At 33.8% G+C, this 16850-nt stretch overlaps 3 protein-coding genes across 4 annotated transcripts; 2 read left to right on the top strand and 1 right to left on the bottom strand.

Annotated features, from left to right (window-relative positions):
* Positions 1 to 2819: 2819 nt before the first annotated feature.
* Positions 2820 to 6443, top strand: LOC144568542 (amino-acid permease BAT1 homolog). 2 transcript variants are annotated; one of them, XM_078318907.1, is made up of 8 exons: positions 2820 to 3233; positions 3333 to 3593; positions 3834 to 3852; positions 3967 to 4186; positions 4290 to 4471; positions 4722 to 5011; positions 5659 to 5764; positions 6040 to 6443. In XM_078318907.1, exons 1-8 carry the CDS (start codon positions 3016 to 3018, stop codon positions 6391 to 6393), a joined length of 1650 nt encoding a protein of 549 aa, XP_078175033.1. In that variant the 5' UTR covers positions 2820 to 3015; the 3' UTR covers positions 6394 to 6443. The 2 variants fall into 2 exon arrangements, with proteins under 2 accessions (XP_078175033.1, XP_078175032.1); XM_078318906.1 differs by having other exon boundaries at positions 5659 to 5788.
* Positions 6444 to 9939: 3496 nt separating this feature from the next.
* Positions 9940 to 12208, top strand: LOC144568603 (cytochrome P450 71A1-like). Its single transcript, XM_078318977.1, has 3 exons — positions 9940 to 10567; positions 10810 to 11167; positions 11372 to 12208. Exons 1-3 carry the CDS (start codon positions 9954 to 9956, stop codon positions 11981 to 11983), a joined length of 1584 nt encoding a protein of 527 aa, XP_078175103.1. The 5' UTR covers positions 9940 to 9953; the 3' UTR covers positions 11984 to 12208.
* A 502-nt stretch (positions 12209 to 12710) lies between these two features.
* On the bottom strand, positions 12711 to 16596 carry LOC144568511 (proline-rich receptor-like protein kinase PERK1). Its single transcript, XM_078318873.1, has 9 exons — positions 16285 to 16596; positions 16061 to 16182; positions 15338 to 15811; positions 14845 to 14928; positions 14273 to 14343; positions 14076 to 14152; positions 13597 to 13747; positions 13244 to 13405; positions 12711 to 13147 (listed from the first exon to the last, which is right to left on the bottom strand). Exons 1-9 carry the CDS (start codon positions 16389 to 16391, stop codon positions 13016 to 13018), a joined length of 1380 nt encoding a protein of 459 aa, XP_078174999.1. The 5' UTR covers positions 16392 to 16596; the 3' UTR covers positions 12711 to 13015.
* Positions 16597 to 16850: the final 254 nt, after the last annotated feature.

Raw genomic sequence — 16850 nt, 5'->3', positions numbered from 1 at the left:
CGAAATTTTTATTAATAGGAAATATATTAAATAAATATTGAAATTGTAGAACGCTTTTGGGTTTTTTCGAGATATAGAGAAAACGTGATGAAAAATTACGGCCTTTGGACGTTATGGATTATCACGGCTAGTATTAACGCTTAATTAATCACCATCCATTCTAACTGAACCGTACAAGAAAAAAACCGAAAAAAAACCCTGGTCGTTACTATCTATCACGGCCAAAAGCAGAAAAAAAGGGCTGGCCGTGATAGCCTATCACGGCTAGAGGTGAAAAAAAAAAAGATTTTTTATTTATTTTCGCTCCTGGCCATTACTGTTTATCACGGACATAATTTTTTTTTTTTTTTTGTGCCTGGCCGTTCCAATCTATCACGGACAGGATTTTTTTTTTTCTCTGGCCGTTCCAATCTATCGCGGACAGGATTTTTTTTTTGGTTTTTTTTATAGTTCACTTAGAATAGTTAATCTTATTAATTAAGTGCTAACTCTGGCCGTGATAATCTATAACAGCCAGAGGCCGTGATTTTCCATCACGTTTTCCCTATTTATCGATAAAACCCAAAATCATTATCTAATCTCGATATTTATTTAATATATTTCCTATTAGTAAAAATTTCGGGAATTTGTGGTTTCTCCCAAATCTCAAGCTCTTGATTTACTCTTTGATTGTTTGCCTAAAGATTATACGTACTATTGGGAGGCGAAACTCATCACCTTATGTCAGGATCATTCTGTATTGAATTTTAAAAAATAGATCATCAAATCTATAAATAGCCTACAACGCAATTGGTAATAATTGATTTTAGCCCATTATTAATTATATAATATGAATATTACCTAGGGGTGAAAACGGTATGGATAATATCTGATCCGTATTCGAAAACTTAGATGTGGATATTCGATATTCGAATATCCAAGTAAATAAGGATACTGATATAGTTTTACGTTTCAATTATCTGTATCCAAATAGTAGATATATACTATATATTTAATATATATTATGAAAAATGAATTATGTTATTCACCATTATAATTAGATAACTATTTTGAACTTTATTTTTTTTTCATATTTTTTATATTATTTTAATTAATATCCAATCTGATCCGTATCTGTTTGATATCCACTCTCTATCCGTAAAATAAAAAATAAATATAGATATGATTTTATCATGGGAGGAATTATTGCAAAATCTCAAACGGCTTTCATACCGGAGAGGGACATTTCTGAGAACATAATTCTTTTAAGCAAAGTTTTACAAACGTTTAGACAAAATGGTACAAAAACTCAAGAGTTTTGCATCAAAGTGGACCTACCGAAGGCATTTGATCGAATGGAATGGTTGTATATAGGGGCGGATCTAGGATTTCGATCAGGGGTAGGCACAAAATATCGATAACAATACAATATTTTTTTTTTTGGTGAATCAGAGCGGAGTAGCGATAGAGATCTAAAAAAGTCACAGCACTATCGGATACATCACGGGCACGGCACAACACAGTTCTGTCACAGCACGACATGAGACGTGTGCAGGTCACGTGTTGTAACTCGCGTGTCTCGTGCCGTGACTATTTGTGTAACGTGACCATCTTTCGAAAATTTGGCACAACACGGCATGTCACGCGAAAGATTTGGTTATGACACGGCATATGGTCACGTGTAATTAGAACTATTAGATTTTGATCGAATTGTAAATATTAAATAAACTAACTTAAATTATGAAAAAAAAAATTAAACATGATTGGTCACGTTCAAACACGTCACGTACATTTAAGGCGTGACTAACGTGTTGTGATCATTCACGTGTCATGACCATCCTTCCTAATTTAGTCACCGCATAGCACAATATAGATAAATCTGACTTGTCATTGCACAACACGTGATCCAAGTCAAGACATGACTAGCCATGCCATGGTAAAGCGGACCTATTTTTCTCCTAGCGAATCAACGATTCTTCTCAGTGGAGCAACAAATCATACCGCGTCTTTTTGTTTGTTTCTTTTTTTTACACGAATCAGTCTGACCTGACTTTATTTTCCGCATAATTTTCTTCTACTGGACCATAAATTAAATTCAGGAGTAGACATTATTTTATTTCAAGGGTAGACACAAGTATAATACCACTTAATCTAAATTTTTTTTCGAATCTAGAGTTGCCTAGGCAGGGTCCGCCATTGGATTATGGAATTGTACAGATTCACGGGGAAGTTTGTCAACTGGGTCAGGGGATGTGTGAGGTCGGCCAAATAAACTTTAGTGTTCAATGGGAAGGGAAATGGGATTTTTTCAACCAAATTGCGGCACTCTCTCGCCATACCTGTATCTGCTCCGTATCCGCTCTGTATCTGAATCGTATTGATAATTTTTAATTTAATACAAAATTAACAATATACAATACATAAATTATTCTATATATAATTAAGCCCAGCATTGAATTAATGATCCGACGTATACTGATTTTACAAACTCACTCTTTAAGTTCTAGTATGATAACTAATTTTCCTTTTAGTATTTGCTTTGATTTATTTTTCTTTTTGTTATCAAAGGCAGAAGTTATAAATAAATAAATAAATAAATAATAAAAACATTTAAGTGCCCTCCACAGGCTTGATCCAAATTATTTCACCTTAACATGGGGACAGACATTTTATAGAACTATTTCATAAAATCCATTTCACAAAGCTAGACATGGAGATGCCACATATAAATTGGGCTACACCATCTTTTCAATAAATGGTAAACGGTCAAGCAAGGTGTACTTGACTATTTTATTTTTCCAAAACAGTGGAGTTTACCCACTATTGCGGAGGAGTAACAGAGTAAGCCATGGAAGTGCAAAGGCACAATGGAGCCTAAGAATATACAAATACAAAGTTCCTTTTTTTTTTTTTTTCTGGAAAAGAAGAGAAATAATTTGTCACACTTTAACGCCGTTGGATTGAGATTTCCTGAAAAAGTCAAGCTTGACGGATTATTTATTTTACGTAGACTATAAATGTTAATCTTTTCAATAAATGGTAAACAGTCCAGCAAGTGTACTTGACTATTTTTCAATTGTAGACTGCAGCTACCATTGCCAAGGAAGAGAAGCCATGGAACTGGAAAGGCACAATGGAACAATGGCCAACTCAAACGACATGGTAAAAATTACCAATCTGTCCTCATCCATTGATGCTGATGAAGCACGACTGCGGCAGCTTGGCTATAAGCAAGAGCTTAAACGCGGCCTCTCGTAATTAAATTTCTCCATCAATTCCTTTTTCTTTACTAGATCATTTGTGTTGGATGCCAACAATATTATTTTTTTTCGATGCCTATTTTTGTTTGGCAGGGGGTTATCCAATTTTGCGGTATCCTTTGCATTAATATCAGTGCTGATGGGAATCACGACGACATACAATACTGGTCTCAGGTATGGCGGGCCCGTATCAATGACAATTGGATGGTTAGTGGTGTCGTTTTTCACATGCTGTGTTGCCTCGTCGATGGCTGAGATTTGCTCAGCATATCCTACCTCTGGTGGCTTGTACTATTGGAGCGCTAAGTTAGCCGGCAAAGAGTGGGCCCCTTTTGCTTCCTGGTTCACTGGCTGGTAATTACTAGAATTCTGAAACTGACAAACAGTATCTATAAAATCTTCTTATACGACCATAAAGTAGCAAGTTGCAAATCTTTCAAACTAGTCCGATCAAAACCTGCTATTACTAAATAAAAGCTATTATATATGCTTTTAATTTATGCTGAAACATTGGAGGTTATATACACATAAAAGTGTATGATTTTTTCATTTAATGATTCTTAATTTTAACTACTGCATCCAATTTCTCTGCAGGTTCAACATTGTCGGACTGGTATTTCTTTCAATTTTAAACTTTCCAATTTTAATTTCAAATTCTGGCAGGCTACATGAAACTCATGCAGTTTAGTGATGTTTGAACCGTAGTTATCATCATTTTTTTTGGCAGTTTGGAGGAACAACAAGTGTGAACTTTTCATTAGCACAATTAATCCAAGTGATAATTCTACTCAGCACAGGAGGAGCTAATGGAGGTGGATATATGGCTTCAAAATATCTTGTTTTAGGTTTTCATGGCCTCATATTAATTTCTCAAGGAATCATCAATAGCCTTTCAATCAAGTACTTGGCATTTTTTGGATATCTTGGGGCACTATGGAATTTCTTAGGTGACAGTTTTATTCTTTTCTTCATAAAAAAATAATACTAAATTAATGATATTCTTCTATTTATTATACTTTTGAAAGAATATGATATTTTAATTGTTGATAGGTGTTTTTGCACTTATGATCCTGATTCCGACTGTCGCCACTGAAAGAGCAAGTGCAAAATTTGTTTTTACTCACTTCAACACCGATAACGGAGACGGGATCCATAGTAGCGTTTACATATTTGTCTTGGGTCTCCTCATGAGCCAATACTCGCTTACTGGTTATGATGTATCGGCTCACCTGGTAAAAAAATTGTATCCCCTATTCAAATTATCTTTTGCTCACATCTTCATGTTAGCTAGCTATCTCACATAAAAACATAGATTCTGAAAAGATAATAGAGAAAAGGAATTCATTGGTCAGATTCCATTGATTTGAAGTAATTAGATTTGTCAAGTTGTATTTCCATAATGGACTAATAAGGGAGTAAATCAAATTTGCATTTACAAAAATTAATGAAATAATGTGGTTTGTTTTCTATGATACTGAGTAGGTAGAAGAAACGAAAAAGGCGGATCAGGATGGTCCCAAAGCGATAATTACATCAGTTGGTCTTGCGGTTGTCACGGGATGGATGTATTTAGTGGCCATTACTTTCGCTGCGACTGACATACCGTATCTCTTAGACACCAGCAACGATGCCGGCGGATATGCAATTGCTGAGATTTTCTACCTAACATTCAAGAACAGATACGGAACGGGATTAGGAGGAATAATCTGTCTTGGCTTTCTTTCAGGTGCTGCCTACCTATGCGGAGTGGCTTGTGTTACCAGTAATTCTAGGTATCCCCTTTGTTATGTAGTTTCGACCTCCTGTTTAAACAAAATAATAATAATAATAATAATAATAATAATAATAATAATAATAATAATAATAATAATAATAGAGAAGGGATGCACTTACAACATTTGAAAGTTACAACATCTTACAACAATTTGGTTTTGTGATTTTCAAAGTTCAAATGGTCGATCCAAACCGTTAAACATGATCTCTATATTAAAATGTCTTTTAAGATCAAATTTTATATTTTTTGAATTCTTTTACTATTTATTAAGTATTTTACAAAATTGCTGTTTTTAGACAATTCTGGACCACTGAAAAATAACAGTTTTATAAAATACTTAATAAATAATAAATAGTAAACAAATTAAAAAAAAATGTAAAATTTGATCTCCAAGCACATATTAATATAGATATCATGTTGAACGGTATGAATCGACTGTTTAGACTTTGAAAATCGCAAAATCGAATTGTTGTAAGGTGTTGTAACTTTCAAATGTGGATCCCTCCTCCTCCTCATCATCATCATCATAATTATAATAATAATAATAAAAAAAGATAAAAAATAATAATAATGAAAGATCTGGTAGGATCAAATATATTGTTTTTATGATATGATTTTTTCATTTCCATCTTTTTCCAAGTTCAGAATGGCATATGCTTTCTCAAGAGATGGGGCATTGCCATTTTCTTCACTGTGGTACAGAGTAAACCGAGAAGAGGTCCCCGTCAGTGCAGTTTGGCTTTCTGTACTTGTAGGATTCTGCATGGCCCTCCCTGTACTTCCCTTTTCTTACCTCTTTCACAGTTTCAATAATATAATACAAAAAATTACCTGTACCAGTATGGTACCTGTTTCTGGTAATTCTTCAAACTGAGACCCCACTATGCACTCCACTAAATCATCAGGAAGGAAATTATGAAACAAATATTTGACCAAGAGCATGAAGAACATTCTATTTAAATGTTTAGACAAAACAATTTTGTTGTTACCGAATCATTTTAATCTCAGTTCATCCCATTTTGGCAGTCTCTAGGAAGCCAAGTAGCATTCCAAGCCATGGTTTCTATTGCAACAATCGGACAATACATTGCCTATGTGACACCAATCGTCTTCCGTGTGACACTTGGAAGAAAATCATTCGTTCCGGGGCCGTTTAATCTCGGTAAATACAGCATTCTGATTGGTTGGGTAGCTATTTTGTGGGCGGTTGTGATTACGGTGTTGTTTTCTCTTCCTGTGGCATACCCTATAACAAAGGATACACTAAACTATGCACCTGTAGCAGTTGGGGGAGTGCTGGTGCTTTGCATCAGCTCATGGTTTTGGAGCGCAAGATTTTGGTTTCAGGGTCCCAAGACTAATGTTAATGTCAATGTTTGATACAATTTGTGGGTTTCTGATATGACAAATGTGTAATTTTTACTGTATGAGCACAGCTGTACATGCTGTTAGATGTTCTGATTCTGAGTCTTCTGACCAAGAGTACCAGTAATCCCGACATTTGAATTACAAGAACTTCAGTATTAATTTCATCTAATCAATGATCTCCTTTTGCTAGAATCATATTCGTTGACTATGAATCCAAATTTTAAAATCCTCAAGAAAAGAAAAAGAAACAAAGGGAACCCAACACTAGTTCTAGATCTGATTGCCTTGTTTAACTTCCATTACTTAGTACAGTATGAGCCAGTATTTTGTGATATTTCTAATAAAATATTTAAACTGTAAATTCATTGGTAAGTTCGTAAATGATACAAATAAAAAATGAGCTTCAAAATCAAACATGTACACAGTATATTTCTGTATGTACAACCGGTTACGAGGAGCAAACTGGTGTGAAAACCGGGCCAAATATAGAGCCCATTTTTTGCCGAAATTTTCAAATTTTAAACCCTAAACCCTAAATGACCACGATAATTTTTTAAATATCCAAAAGTTGTTTTTGAACTGAGACCAATATCTGAGATCGAAAATATATTATAGAGTGACTTTAAAGTTATTCTATCTATTTTCAAAATTTCTTTTTGATTTGACAGTCAAAATTTAGATTTTTTTGTTAGTTAATTTTCAAAAATAGAAGGATCAACTTATAATTTGAATGTACTAGAAGGACCACGATAATTTTTTTAAATACCCATAAGTTGTTTTTGAACCGAGATGAATAACTAAGATCTAAAACATTTTTTTTTTCAATAACATATCAAGAAATATTTTAATTTCTTTTACAACCGCAAAAAATTATGCCTGAAAAATATTTCGTAGTACTTCTAGTACATCTAAATTATAAGATATTTTATCTATTTTGTTTGATGTTTTTTCTAATATATTCTAATATATCCAAATTATAAGTTTCTACTTTTATTTTTAAAAATTAATAAAAATATATATATAAACTGCAGTGAATAATATGATTTAATGGACACAACTTCATATTACATCTGTGGTAATTGTGAAATTCCACAGAATTTGTGGTTTTTCGGTTTATCATTTTTTTCAAAAAATGGTATATTTAAAAATTTCGGCATTTTTGGCGTTGAACAGTATCAGTTTCACACAGAGTGGGGACCGTTCGATGAGCATCTTACCAAAATTCAGTTCAATATTTCTAACTGTCCGATCTATATCAAAGTTCATGTACATTAATCTGATGAATCTTAAAGTAGTTTGCACAAATCTTGATGTAGATTGTTTTAACCGGACTTCATCCCGCACTCATTCCGTTTCCACCTGCTTCCGCAAGCTAAAATCAACGCTTGTAAAGCGTGTTCATACGAAGCGAACTTTGGGGCCATACATTTGCTACTTTTTGTACCAGTAGAAGCCTGTGGGCCATGTATATACATGAAAAATTGTTCATATTATTGCATGTAGTGCCAAATAGAAAAACTAGAGTAAAGCTAGCGTGTGACATGCTCATCAAGAAAGTTTGGTGAGCATAACTCCAAAAGTATATCGGATCGACGTCAAATGCCAAATCCAAACCGTTGAAATCCATATACTTCATGAGTGATGCATATATATCCAAAATTTTGAAAGTTTCGAGTTTATTTGCTACACGGTCAAGTGGTCAAAGAAATGAACATTTTATTATAAGTTATTTTATATATTCAATTTTTATTATTTCTTTGACCACTTGACCGTGTAGCAAATAAACTCGAAACTTTTAAAATTTTGCATGTATATGCATCACTCATGAAGTACATGAATTTCAACGGTTTGGATTTGACATTTGACGTCGATCCGATATATTTTTGGAGTTATGCTCACCAAACTTTCTTGGTGAGCATGTCACACGCTAGCTTTACTCGAAAAACTATGTCCCTGCCTTTTTACTTTGCAACTATATTCTCTTTATATATTGATACACAACATATTTTTGTTTGGGTTATATATATAGCCATCTTGTCTAATTAAAAACAATGAGTGATAACTATATTTTTTATTTTTATTTGCACTATGTTAACTGTTATTCTATACATGTTTATACAATTAAAAAAAAAAACTGTTTACAAAATTGATGATAAAATACTTATACCTTATATTATTTTAAATAAAATGGTAAAATTCACTGTAGGTCACTAAACTTTGTTATTTGTCATAAATTAGTCACTCAAGTTTGATTTGTCCCTCTATAGCCATTGGATTTTTAATTTGTCCTAATTAAGTCACTCTATAATTTAGCCATTGGATTTTTAATTTGTCCTAATTAAGCCACTCTATAATTTTTTCATCCAAAATATTAACACAATATTCTCATTCTGTTCAAAATATAACGGAATATGCTCATTCAATTCAAAATTTTAATAGAATATATATGCTCAATCTGTTCAAAATATTAACGGAAAAGTTATAGAGTGATTTGATTTAGACAAATCAAAAATTCAGTGGCTATGGACGAACAAATCAATTTGAGTAACCAAATCATGACAAAGGACAAATTTTATCTTAAATAAAAGCTTCAAAATTATATTTGTTCGACAGTTGAAGAGAATATACAATTAAACTTTTTTCAAAAAAAAAAAAAACTGTGATCATTTTGTATATTAAATATGATTATTTGTAGATTCAAAGATAAAAATAAAACAGACATAGTACATAGAAATATTTTCGAAATGAAGATAAAGATGCACAATGTGAATACAAAAATAATATCTCAGGAAAGATCCACATTAATCTCATGCCAATGTTTATATAGTGACAAGGGAGAATTTTATGCGCCATCCCTATCCAAAGAATAGTCAAAACAACACGTATCCGTAAGTTCATATATCATACACAAAACAAATTGAAATTGTGTCTCTATACATCCAAACTTTCAAAACACACCGACCAAATATATATCTTGTTTTTATAAGCATTTTTTTTTTTAGGAAATTTCATGTATATCACTAAATATTTGAAATTACATTTTTTTTTTCTCTAAAATTCATAATATCATATTAACCCATCTAAATTTAACAACTTGCAAATTTATCCAATTTATTCACTTTTGTATTAAAACTCTTCTTGAATTTATAAAGTACTCATTTTATTCTTTATTAAAAAATATATAGTATATTTAAGAGAAATATTTAATCTTCTAATTGTTCGATTGTGAAAATAAATGGTTCATTTTCTTACTTTTGACACACATATATGTCTAAATGTCATTTTATATGCGTCACAATTAGAAAAATGAACTATTTTTCTTAGAAAATCAAAGACGGATCATTTCTCTTAAACATAGTATGGGTAATTTATAAATTTAAAATGAGTTTTAATAGAAAAATCAGTAAGTTGAGTAAATTTGTAACTTATTGAAATTTAGAAGGATCAATATAATATTATGAACTTTAGAGGGCGTAATAGGTTATTTCGATACTTTTGAGGGGTATGCAAGCTATTCCCCCTTCTTATAATAACTAGCATCCACAGACTTCCAGATCCAAATTACCTAAGCTATGGCTCCCCAGTTTTCTCCGTTGTTTCAGTATCTCCATGACCTTTCCTCTCTCTCCATCACTCATTACCTCCTCATTCTAACCATCCCCATACTTCTCCTCATCTACACTCAAACAAGACCTTCAAACCCTCATCTCAGCCTTCCCCCATCCCCACCACGGCTACCTCTGCTCGGGCACCTACACCGAATCGGCAGCCTCCCGCACCACTCCTTGCACAATCTCTCCTCCTGTTATGGTCCCATCATGTATCTTCATCTCGGCAGCGTGCCCACTGTCATTCTCTCCTCTGCTGATGCAGTTGAAAAGTCGGTTCGTTTCCATGACATAGCACTTTCGAGCCGACCACACTTGGCTGTGCCGGATATTCTGTTGTATGGCTCTAGTGATGTTGCATTTTCGCCTTACGGGGAATATTGGCGCCAGGCACGCCGTATATGTGTTTTGCATCTTCTTAGCACCAAAAGGGTTCAATCGTTTGGGTTCATACGGCAACAGGAAGTGTCGTTGCTGATTGACAAAATTCGATTGATTTCTTCTAGTAACGAGGGATGCGGTTCTGTTGTTAACTTGAGCCGAATGCTCGTTAAACTTACCAATGACATAGTTTGCAGGTAGACTGGACTTTTCCAATAATCCAAAAGATAATTCTAGTGTAAATTCAATTTTTACGGTACATATATTTGGTATTTAAAAAAAAAAAAATACTGTTAACATAAAAATATACAAAAATTGTAGATGGGTTATTTTTTTACATAGCATGTGCAAAATATTTGGGTCGATTTAAAAAAAAAAATCAAATAATTTTATAACTTGATAATGAATCAAATTTCAAACTGATTCGAAATTTATACAGAGTAACACTGGGACATAAGTTTTCAGACGATGGATGGAATAAAACCCACAGCCATCTAAAGCACTTCGTTGCGCATCTCGGGACAACTCTAGTCGGGGAGAATGTGCCATGTTTGGGTTGGTTGGATTGGTTATTAGGATCGAAAAAGCGGATGAGAAAGACTGCTGAAGGGCTAGACAGTTTTCTTGAAAACGCAATAGACAAGCATGAGAAAGAAAAAAGAGATGATTTGAGAGATGGAATCCATAAGGATCAGATGGAAGGAAGCGATTTGATTGATGTTTTGTTGAATGTTCAAGAGAATGATACAGAAATTGGAGTCTCTTTGAGCAGGAATAATATCAAAGCCATCATTCTGGTAAGGTTCTCTCTTTTACAAGTCCTGTTATTACCACTCATTGTTCTTTAATTATGTATAATATTTGAACTCTTCAAATAAGACCTCAAAAATATTGTACCATATTTAGTCATGACGGTAAGAAAAAGATAGGCATGACGGTAAGAAAAAGAAACATGATGATCCATTCTCAGCTATAATTTAGAGATGGTTCAATTCTGGCAGGATATGTTTTCTGCTGGCACAGATACAGTGTCTACAGCACTTGCATGGACAATGGCCGAACTAATCAAGAACCCGAAGGAAATGAAAAATGTACAAGACGAAGTAAGAAGTATGATCGGCACAGATGGAAGGTTAACTGAAGAAACAATAAAAAAAATGACATACCTAAATGCTGCTATCAAAGAGACCTTCAGATTGCACCCTCCAGTCCCTTTACTCGTCCCAAGGGAATCAACTAAAGATATCGACTTATTAGGTTATTGTATTCCTGCAAGGACCCGGTTCATCATCAATGCATGGGCAATCGGGCGGGACACAGACACCTGGGAGAGAGCAGATGAGTTCATGCCAGAGAGGTTTTTAGGAAGTAATGTCGATTACAATGGCCAGCATTTTGGATTGATTCCGTTTGGTACAGGCAGAAGAACTTGCCCAGGAATCAGCTTCGCTATGGCAACCATCAGTTTCGCTCTTGCGAGCTTATTGTACCACTTTGACTGGGATCTGCCTGATGGGATGAAAGGGAAGCCGTTAGATATGTCCGAAGTTAACGGAATTTCAGTTCATAGAAAGTTGGATCTGATTCTGGAGGCAAGATCGCATTCTGTATGAATTTTTTTTACCATGAATAAAACAATTTGAAATGTGATAATAGTTCATATTGCATCTTTATCTATTTTGGGGATACTTTGAGAAGTAATTTTCTTATTCTTTGAATCGAATTTTCTATTTTCTATTCACTGTTTGTGCAACAAGTAATTGTACTCATAAATGTTCTTCCATGTCAGCATCCATGTAGCTCTATTCAAATCTAAAATATTTGTTTTTTGTGTTTAATTGCTCAACCGAGTCTATTTTCAATACCTCAATGGAGGCTTAAATTAAAAAATGGCTGAATCATTAGTAAAATGATTATTTGCAAATAATTATCAATATTTACTGTTTTTGCAAATAGCACCAAACATTTTTCATATTTGCACTGAACTCCATATGATTTGAGCTTAATGACCCACTAAAATTAAAACACCTTGGATGTAATGACATAATCGCCCCTATCTGTGGTAAATGCTGATAATTCCATATGCAGAGAACTGAACTAAGAATAAAAAACAAGAAATGCAAATTTTGGTGTCTAATTTTACATTTCATAAACAAGAAACATATTTATGCATTATCTTCAAAGCAATATGCATCCTCATTTTGTTGCCCTTTTAGGAATCAACTTCAAAAAGCAAAACAAAAAATACATTTTTTTAAATATATTTTACCCAATATTTGAAAAGATTCTCTGAAAGAAACTTCTCTTTTACAAGTTTGGAAATTATCAAATGCTCCATTTCATAGTCAATTGAACAATATCCACTATAGTGTCAAGTAAACCACACACAGAAACAAATATAAAATTGGACTTATCTTTGGCTGTAACAAAAAAAGTTGTACAGCCAATTGAAGGGCAACTTATCTCTTTTATTTAATTCTCTGTTTCTTTATATTTTTCCTTTTGCCTCACACAAAACCACAACAAAATATACTACTATTTAAAGGACTAAATATAACCTCGCATTCTTTCAAAGTCAAGACTCCTGTGTATAAATTGAACTACCAGCAGCTTTCTTTTGTACAACCAGAGCCTTCTTTTTATCATCATGGCTCCATTGAACTGGAATCAGGATCGCTAGAGTGAGCTAGTATAACCGAAACAGGCATTTGGCTAAATTGAACCATGGCATTTATATAATTGTCAGGTGGTACCACCCCCTCCAACACTCGCACAATCTGTGTTTTGATTTTAGAACAGAAAGTGTCACTTGGTGATGAATTACTGTAAGATTAGCCTTTTTGTCAAATGAGAGAAAAAGTAGATAAACGTACTTCACTCATGGGAGGCCGTTTGTCGGGAAAAAAATGAATGCATGCTCCAGCACAGGCGACCATTCGCTTCATCTCTTCTAGATTATATTTGTTCTCCAATCTTGGATCGACCAGGCTATCAAACTTGCCATCAATTGATGCTTGTGGCACCAATGGCCTTGCCTAAGAAAAGGAAATGAATATAGTAAGTATTCTTTTATAGAAAGTATTTGTTTTGAAGAAATGGTCAATCTATACATTGTCGTTTGCTTTATTACTGTGGATTTTATATGAAAATTACTTACAAAATTAAACTTTGGGGGACTTTGTGCAATTACCCTACAATATAATCAAAACAAGAAAGATATGCAAACCCAATCTACTAAACTTCGTGCCACATGTGTGGTGTCATTTCTCATGATGGGTTTTCTCCCTGAGATCAGCTCTAGAAGCATCACACCGAAAGAAAAGACATCAGATTTATCGGTCAGCTGCCCGGTGGAGGCATACTCTGGAGAGAGATACCTATACCATTAAGTTAAAACTGAACTTCATTACCAATAGTAGGCCACCGAGTTGTAAATAAATTTCTCTTTTTTTCTTTTTTGCTAATTGAACCGCCTACTTGGGCCTGTAAATATTATTTTATCAATTAAAATCCGTAAGATAGCAAGTTGCTATCTTACCCTCAAAAAAAAAAAAAAAACTGAACTTCATTTCAAAAGTCAAAATCTCTCATAATTCTCAATTTTTATGAAACTATTTTCTATAATAAGTAATGCTCTAATATGATGGTATTAGTAGTGTATTACTGAAATATTTAACACAAAAGGAATTATGCTTTAATTATTACCCAATAGTCCCCATCACACGAGTTGACACGTGTGTGTTTTCATCGTTGATGGACCTTGCAAGCCCAAAATCTGCAACCTGAAATCATAAATGCAAAACCAGTTTCTCTTGTTAGTAGTTAGCATTTATCTTAAATTGAGATTGTTTTGTTTTCTTGTTCTCTTGTTTATATGTCTCTACTCTCCACCTTTTCCATACCTTTGCCTCGAATGAATGATCCAAAAGTATGTTAGCTGCCTTAACATCACGATGAATTATTCTCGGTTTACCTACATTACCACTTCAATAATCACAACATATTTCATCCTCTAATGCACTACTAGTAGATTTTGGTAAGTGAAGATAGAACCTCACAATCTCATATTTCATCACACAGAAAAATAACGAACACCATAATCTCAAAATCCCTCAAATTAAACACTAAAAGATCATGTTTGGCTGTGGAGTAAGTGGAGTAAACCTTTTACTCCAATTTTAAGTAGTCAAATGAGGAGTAAATTTGAAGGGTTAAGATGGAGAAACATTTGAGTTAATCATGATTAAGTTACTCCATCTCTTTGGGTGGAGTAGCTTACTCCACCAGTGGGTCTGCAGTTAGGGTAACATCCAACTTATAATTTTCTCTTTTCAGTAACTTACTCCACCAAGTTCTAACCAAATATGATTAATTCAATCTATCTTAACTTGGAGTAAGCAATTTAATCCGGAGTAACTTTACTCCACAACCAAACATGACCTTAAGGAGAATAAGAATCAAGAGAGAACCTCACATTCCTCATGCAAGTAAGCCAAACCCTTTGCAGAACCAAGAGCAACCTTTAATCTTGTAGGCCAGTCCATGATATCTTCACTCTCTGAGGAAAAAATAAAATAAAACTAATAAACTAGTAATTCTTACAATATATTGGCAAAGAGTAGGGTTCAAATGCCTCGTGAGGCATGATTTTGAAATTTTTTACTATTTTTTTAGATTGGTAGAAAATCACTTTTTTGGATGGTTCAGAATCTTTAATTTGAAAAACAGTGGTTTTGTACCTATTTACAAAAAAAAAAAAAATTCCAAAATATAAAATTTGGCGTTCAAGCACATTTTTTTTTTGAAGGTTGTGCGTTCAAGCACATTTTAATATGGAGATTATGTTGAGCAGTTCGGATTGACTATTTGGACTTTAAAAACAAAGATATGAATATGAGGCATGAGACATTTGAACCCTGCTCATTTACGAAATCACTTTGAAGAAAAAAAAATATATATATTACTACCATGGAGATGGAATTGCAGGGTTTTGTTACCAACATATTCAAACACAAGCATCATCTTCTCATTTCCGATTGCGCCACCAACCATCCCAACAAGATGTCTATGGTGCACCTGACTAATAACTGCTGCCTCAGCCTGGAACTCATCCAACTCAGCCGCAAACCCCTTGTTTCCTTTCAACATTTTGATCGCGACTTCCCGGCCATCGGGCAGGTCTCCCTTGTAAACAAACCCGAAACCGCCTTCTCCCAAGATGTTTTCTTTGGAAAAATTGTTGGTAGCAGCCGAGAGTTGATCATAGGTGAAATTGAAGTGTGAGAAGCCAGCATGGGAATTTAGAGAGGACGCTTGTACCGATACAATGATAGAGTCTGAGTGGCCTGAGCTTTGGTTGGTTTTGAAAGATAGAGGTGGTGTCTGATAAGGGAGTCTCTCAAACACATGATTTGTTATTTCCGTAATTGTTGATCTTTCAACTGAACACAAAATTTCAATTATAAAAAAGAACTGAAATTGTATTATTTTTTAATTCACATTTGTACAGAGCAGGCTTAATTACAGAATCAAGGAATACTTAATTTGACCTTAAACATCAAATTCAAAGGAATGCTACAACAAATTTGAAGTAATACACTTATAATTGGTGCATCCAGTAAAAAATTGAAGACACATTGATCATGAGATATGAAATGGATAAAGAAAAATTTTAAGTTTGTAACATGCACCTCTTTCTTGGTCATTGTAACAAGTTCTCATAACATACAAAGGGGTCTCCATCAACCACAGTCCAAGCTGCGTTATTCTTTTGGGAAATTCATACATCCTAAATATTATCTCCATTCCCAACCTGTACCAGAAAAACTAATAAGGAAAGAAAACAAAAGAAGAAAATGAATATATCCATTGATTCAAAAAAAAAAAAAAAAAATCAAAATTTCAGGGGTTTTACCCGACAAGCACAACGCAACAGCCAGCAAAAGAAACGAAGAAAGTGAGAACGACCAGTACGAGTCGAACTAGCCATTTGAGCGTCTCTGGATCACAAACGCGGCTCATATTTGCTTGAAATGAAGCATCTGATTAGATTTTTGTTTGTTTGAGAGAGAAGAGAGAAATTGGGGAGGAGAGGAGAGAAGACTGAGAAGTATGAAGTAATTGGCTGGGTTACCTGATCAACCGATTTTTTTATTCTCAGCATTATAAAATTAAATGAAATCGATAGTATCTTTTTATTTTTATTTTTAAGAATAAGACAATCAAAACGAATCATACCGGCCATCTGACCGTGACAAAATGTACCGTTTAAATCCAATTGCGATTGAAAGGAGAGTAGCATTACTTAGAAAAAAGTTGTAGAGTTGTTGTAATCAAAGATTGAAAGATTGTGAGTTTGATCTGATTTTTTTATTTATATTCAAAAAATAAATCAAATTACAAAAAATAACTACTTCGGCGTTGAATTTCGAAAACTATCCAATCCGGTTACCCGGTAATCGGATTTTTTTTTTCCGGTTA

This window comes from Carex rostrata, chromosome 17 (genome assembly GCF_964058835.1).
Source record: "Carex rostrata chromosome 17, lpCarRost1.2, whole genome shotgun sequence".
NCBI classification, from domain to species: Eukaryota; Viridiplantae; Streptophyta; class Magnoliopsida; order Poales; family Cyperaceae; genus Carex; species Carex rostrata.
This window is presented reverse-complemented; position numbering and strand designations above follow the sequence as displayed.

What these genes read in the sequence shown, in the direction of transcription:
- LOC144568542 (XM_078318906.1), top strand. Translation starts at nt 3,016, where the DNA reads ATGGTAAACAGTCCAGCAAGTGTACTTGACTATTTTTCAATTGTAGAC. An exon ending in TGTGTTACCAGTAATTCTAG is followed by an intron (nt 5,012 to 5,658) that starts GTATCCCCTTTG and finishes TTCCAAGTTCAG; the next exon opens with AATGGCATATGCTTTCTCAA. An exon ending in GATTCTGCATGGCCCTCCCT is followed by an intron (nt 5,789 to 6,039) that starts GTACTTCCCTTT and finishes CCATTTTGGCAG; the next exon opens with TCTCTAGGAAGCCAAGTAGC.
- LOC144568603 (XM_078318977.1), top strand. Translation starts at nt 9,954, where the DNA reads ATGGCTCCCCAGTTTTCTCCGTTGTTTCAGTATCTCCATGACCTTTCC. An exon ending in ACCAATGACATAGTTTGCAG is followed by an intron (nt 10,568 to 10,809) that starts GTAGACTGGACT and finishes AAATTTATACAG; the next exon opens with AGTAACACTGGGACATAAGT. An exon ending in ATATCAAAGCCATCATTCTG is followed by an intron (nt 11,168 to 11,371) that starts GTAAGGTTCTCT and finishes CAATTCTGGCAG; the next exon opens with GATATGTTTTCTGCTGGCAC.
- LOC144568511 (XM_078318873.1), bottom strand. Translation starts at nt 16,391, where the DNA reads ATGAGCCGCGTTTGTGATCCAGAGACGCTCAAATGGCTAGTTCGACTC. An exon ending in GGCTTACTTGCATGAGGAAT is followed by an intron (nt 14,344 to 14,844) that starts GTGAGGTTCTCT and finishes GTGGTAATGTAG; the next exon opens with GTAAACCGAGAATAATTCAT. An exon ending in CGTGTGATGGGGACTATTGG is followed by an intron (nt 13,748 to 14,075) that starts GTAATAATTAAA and finishes TTAATGGTATAG; the next exon opens with GTATCTCTCTCCAGAGTATG.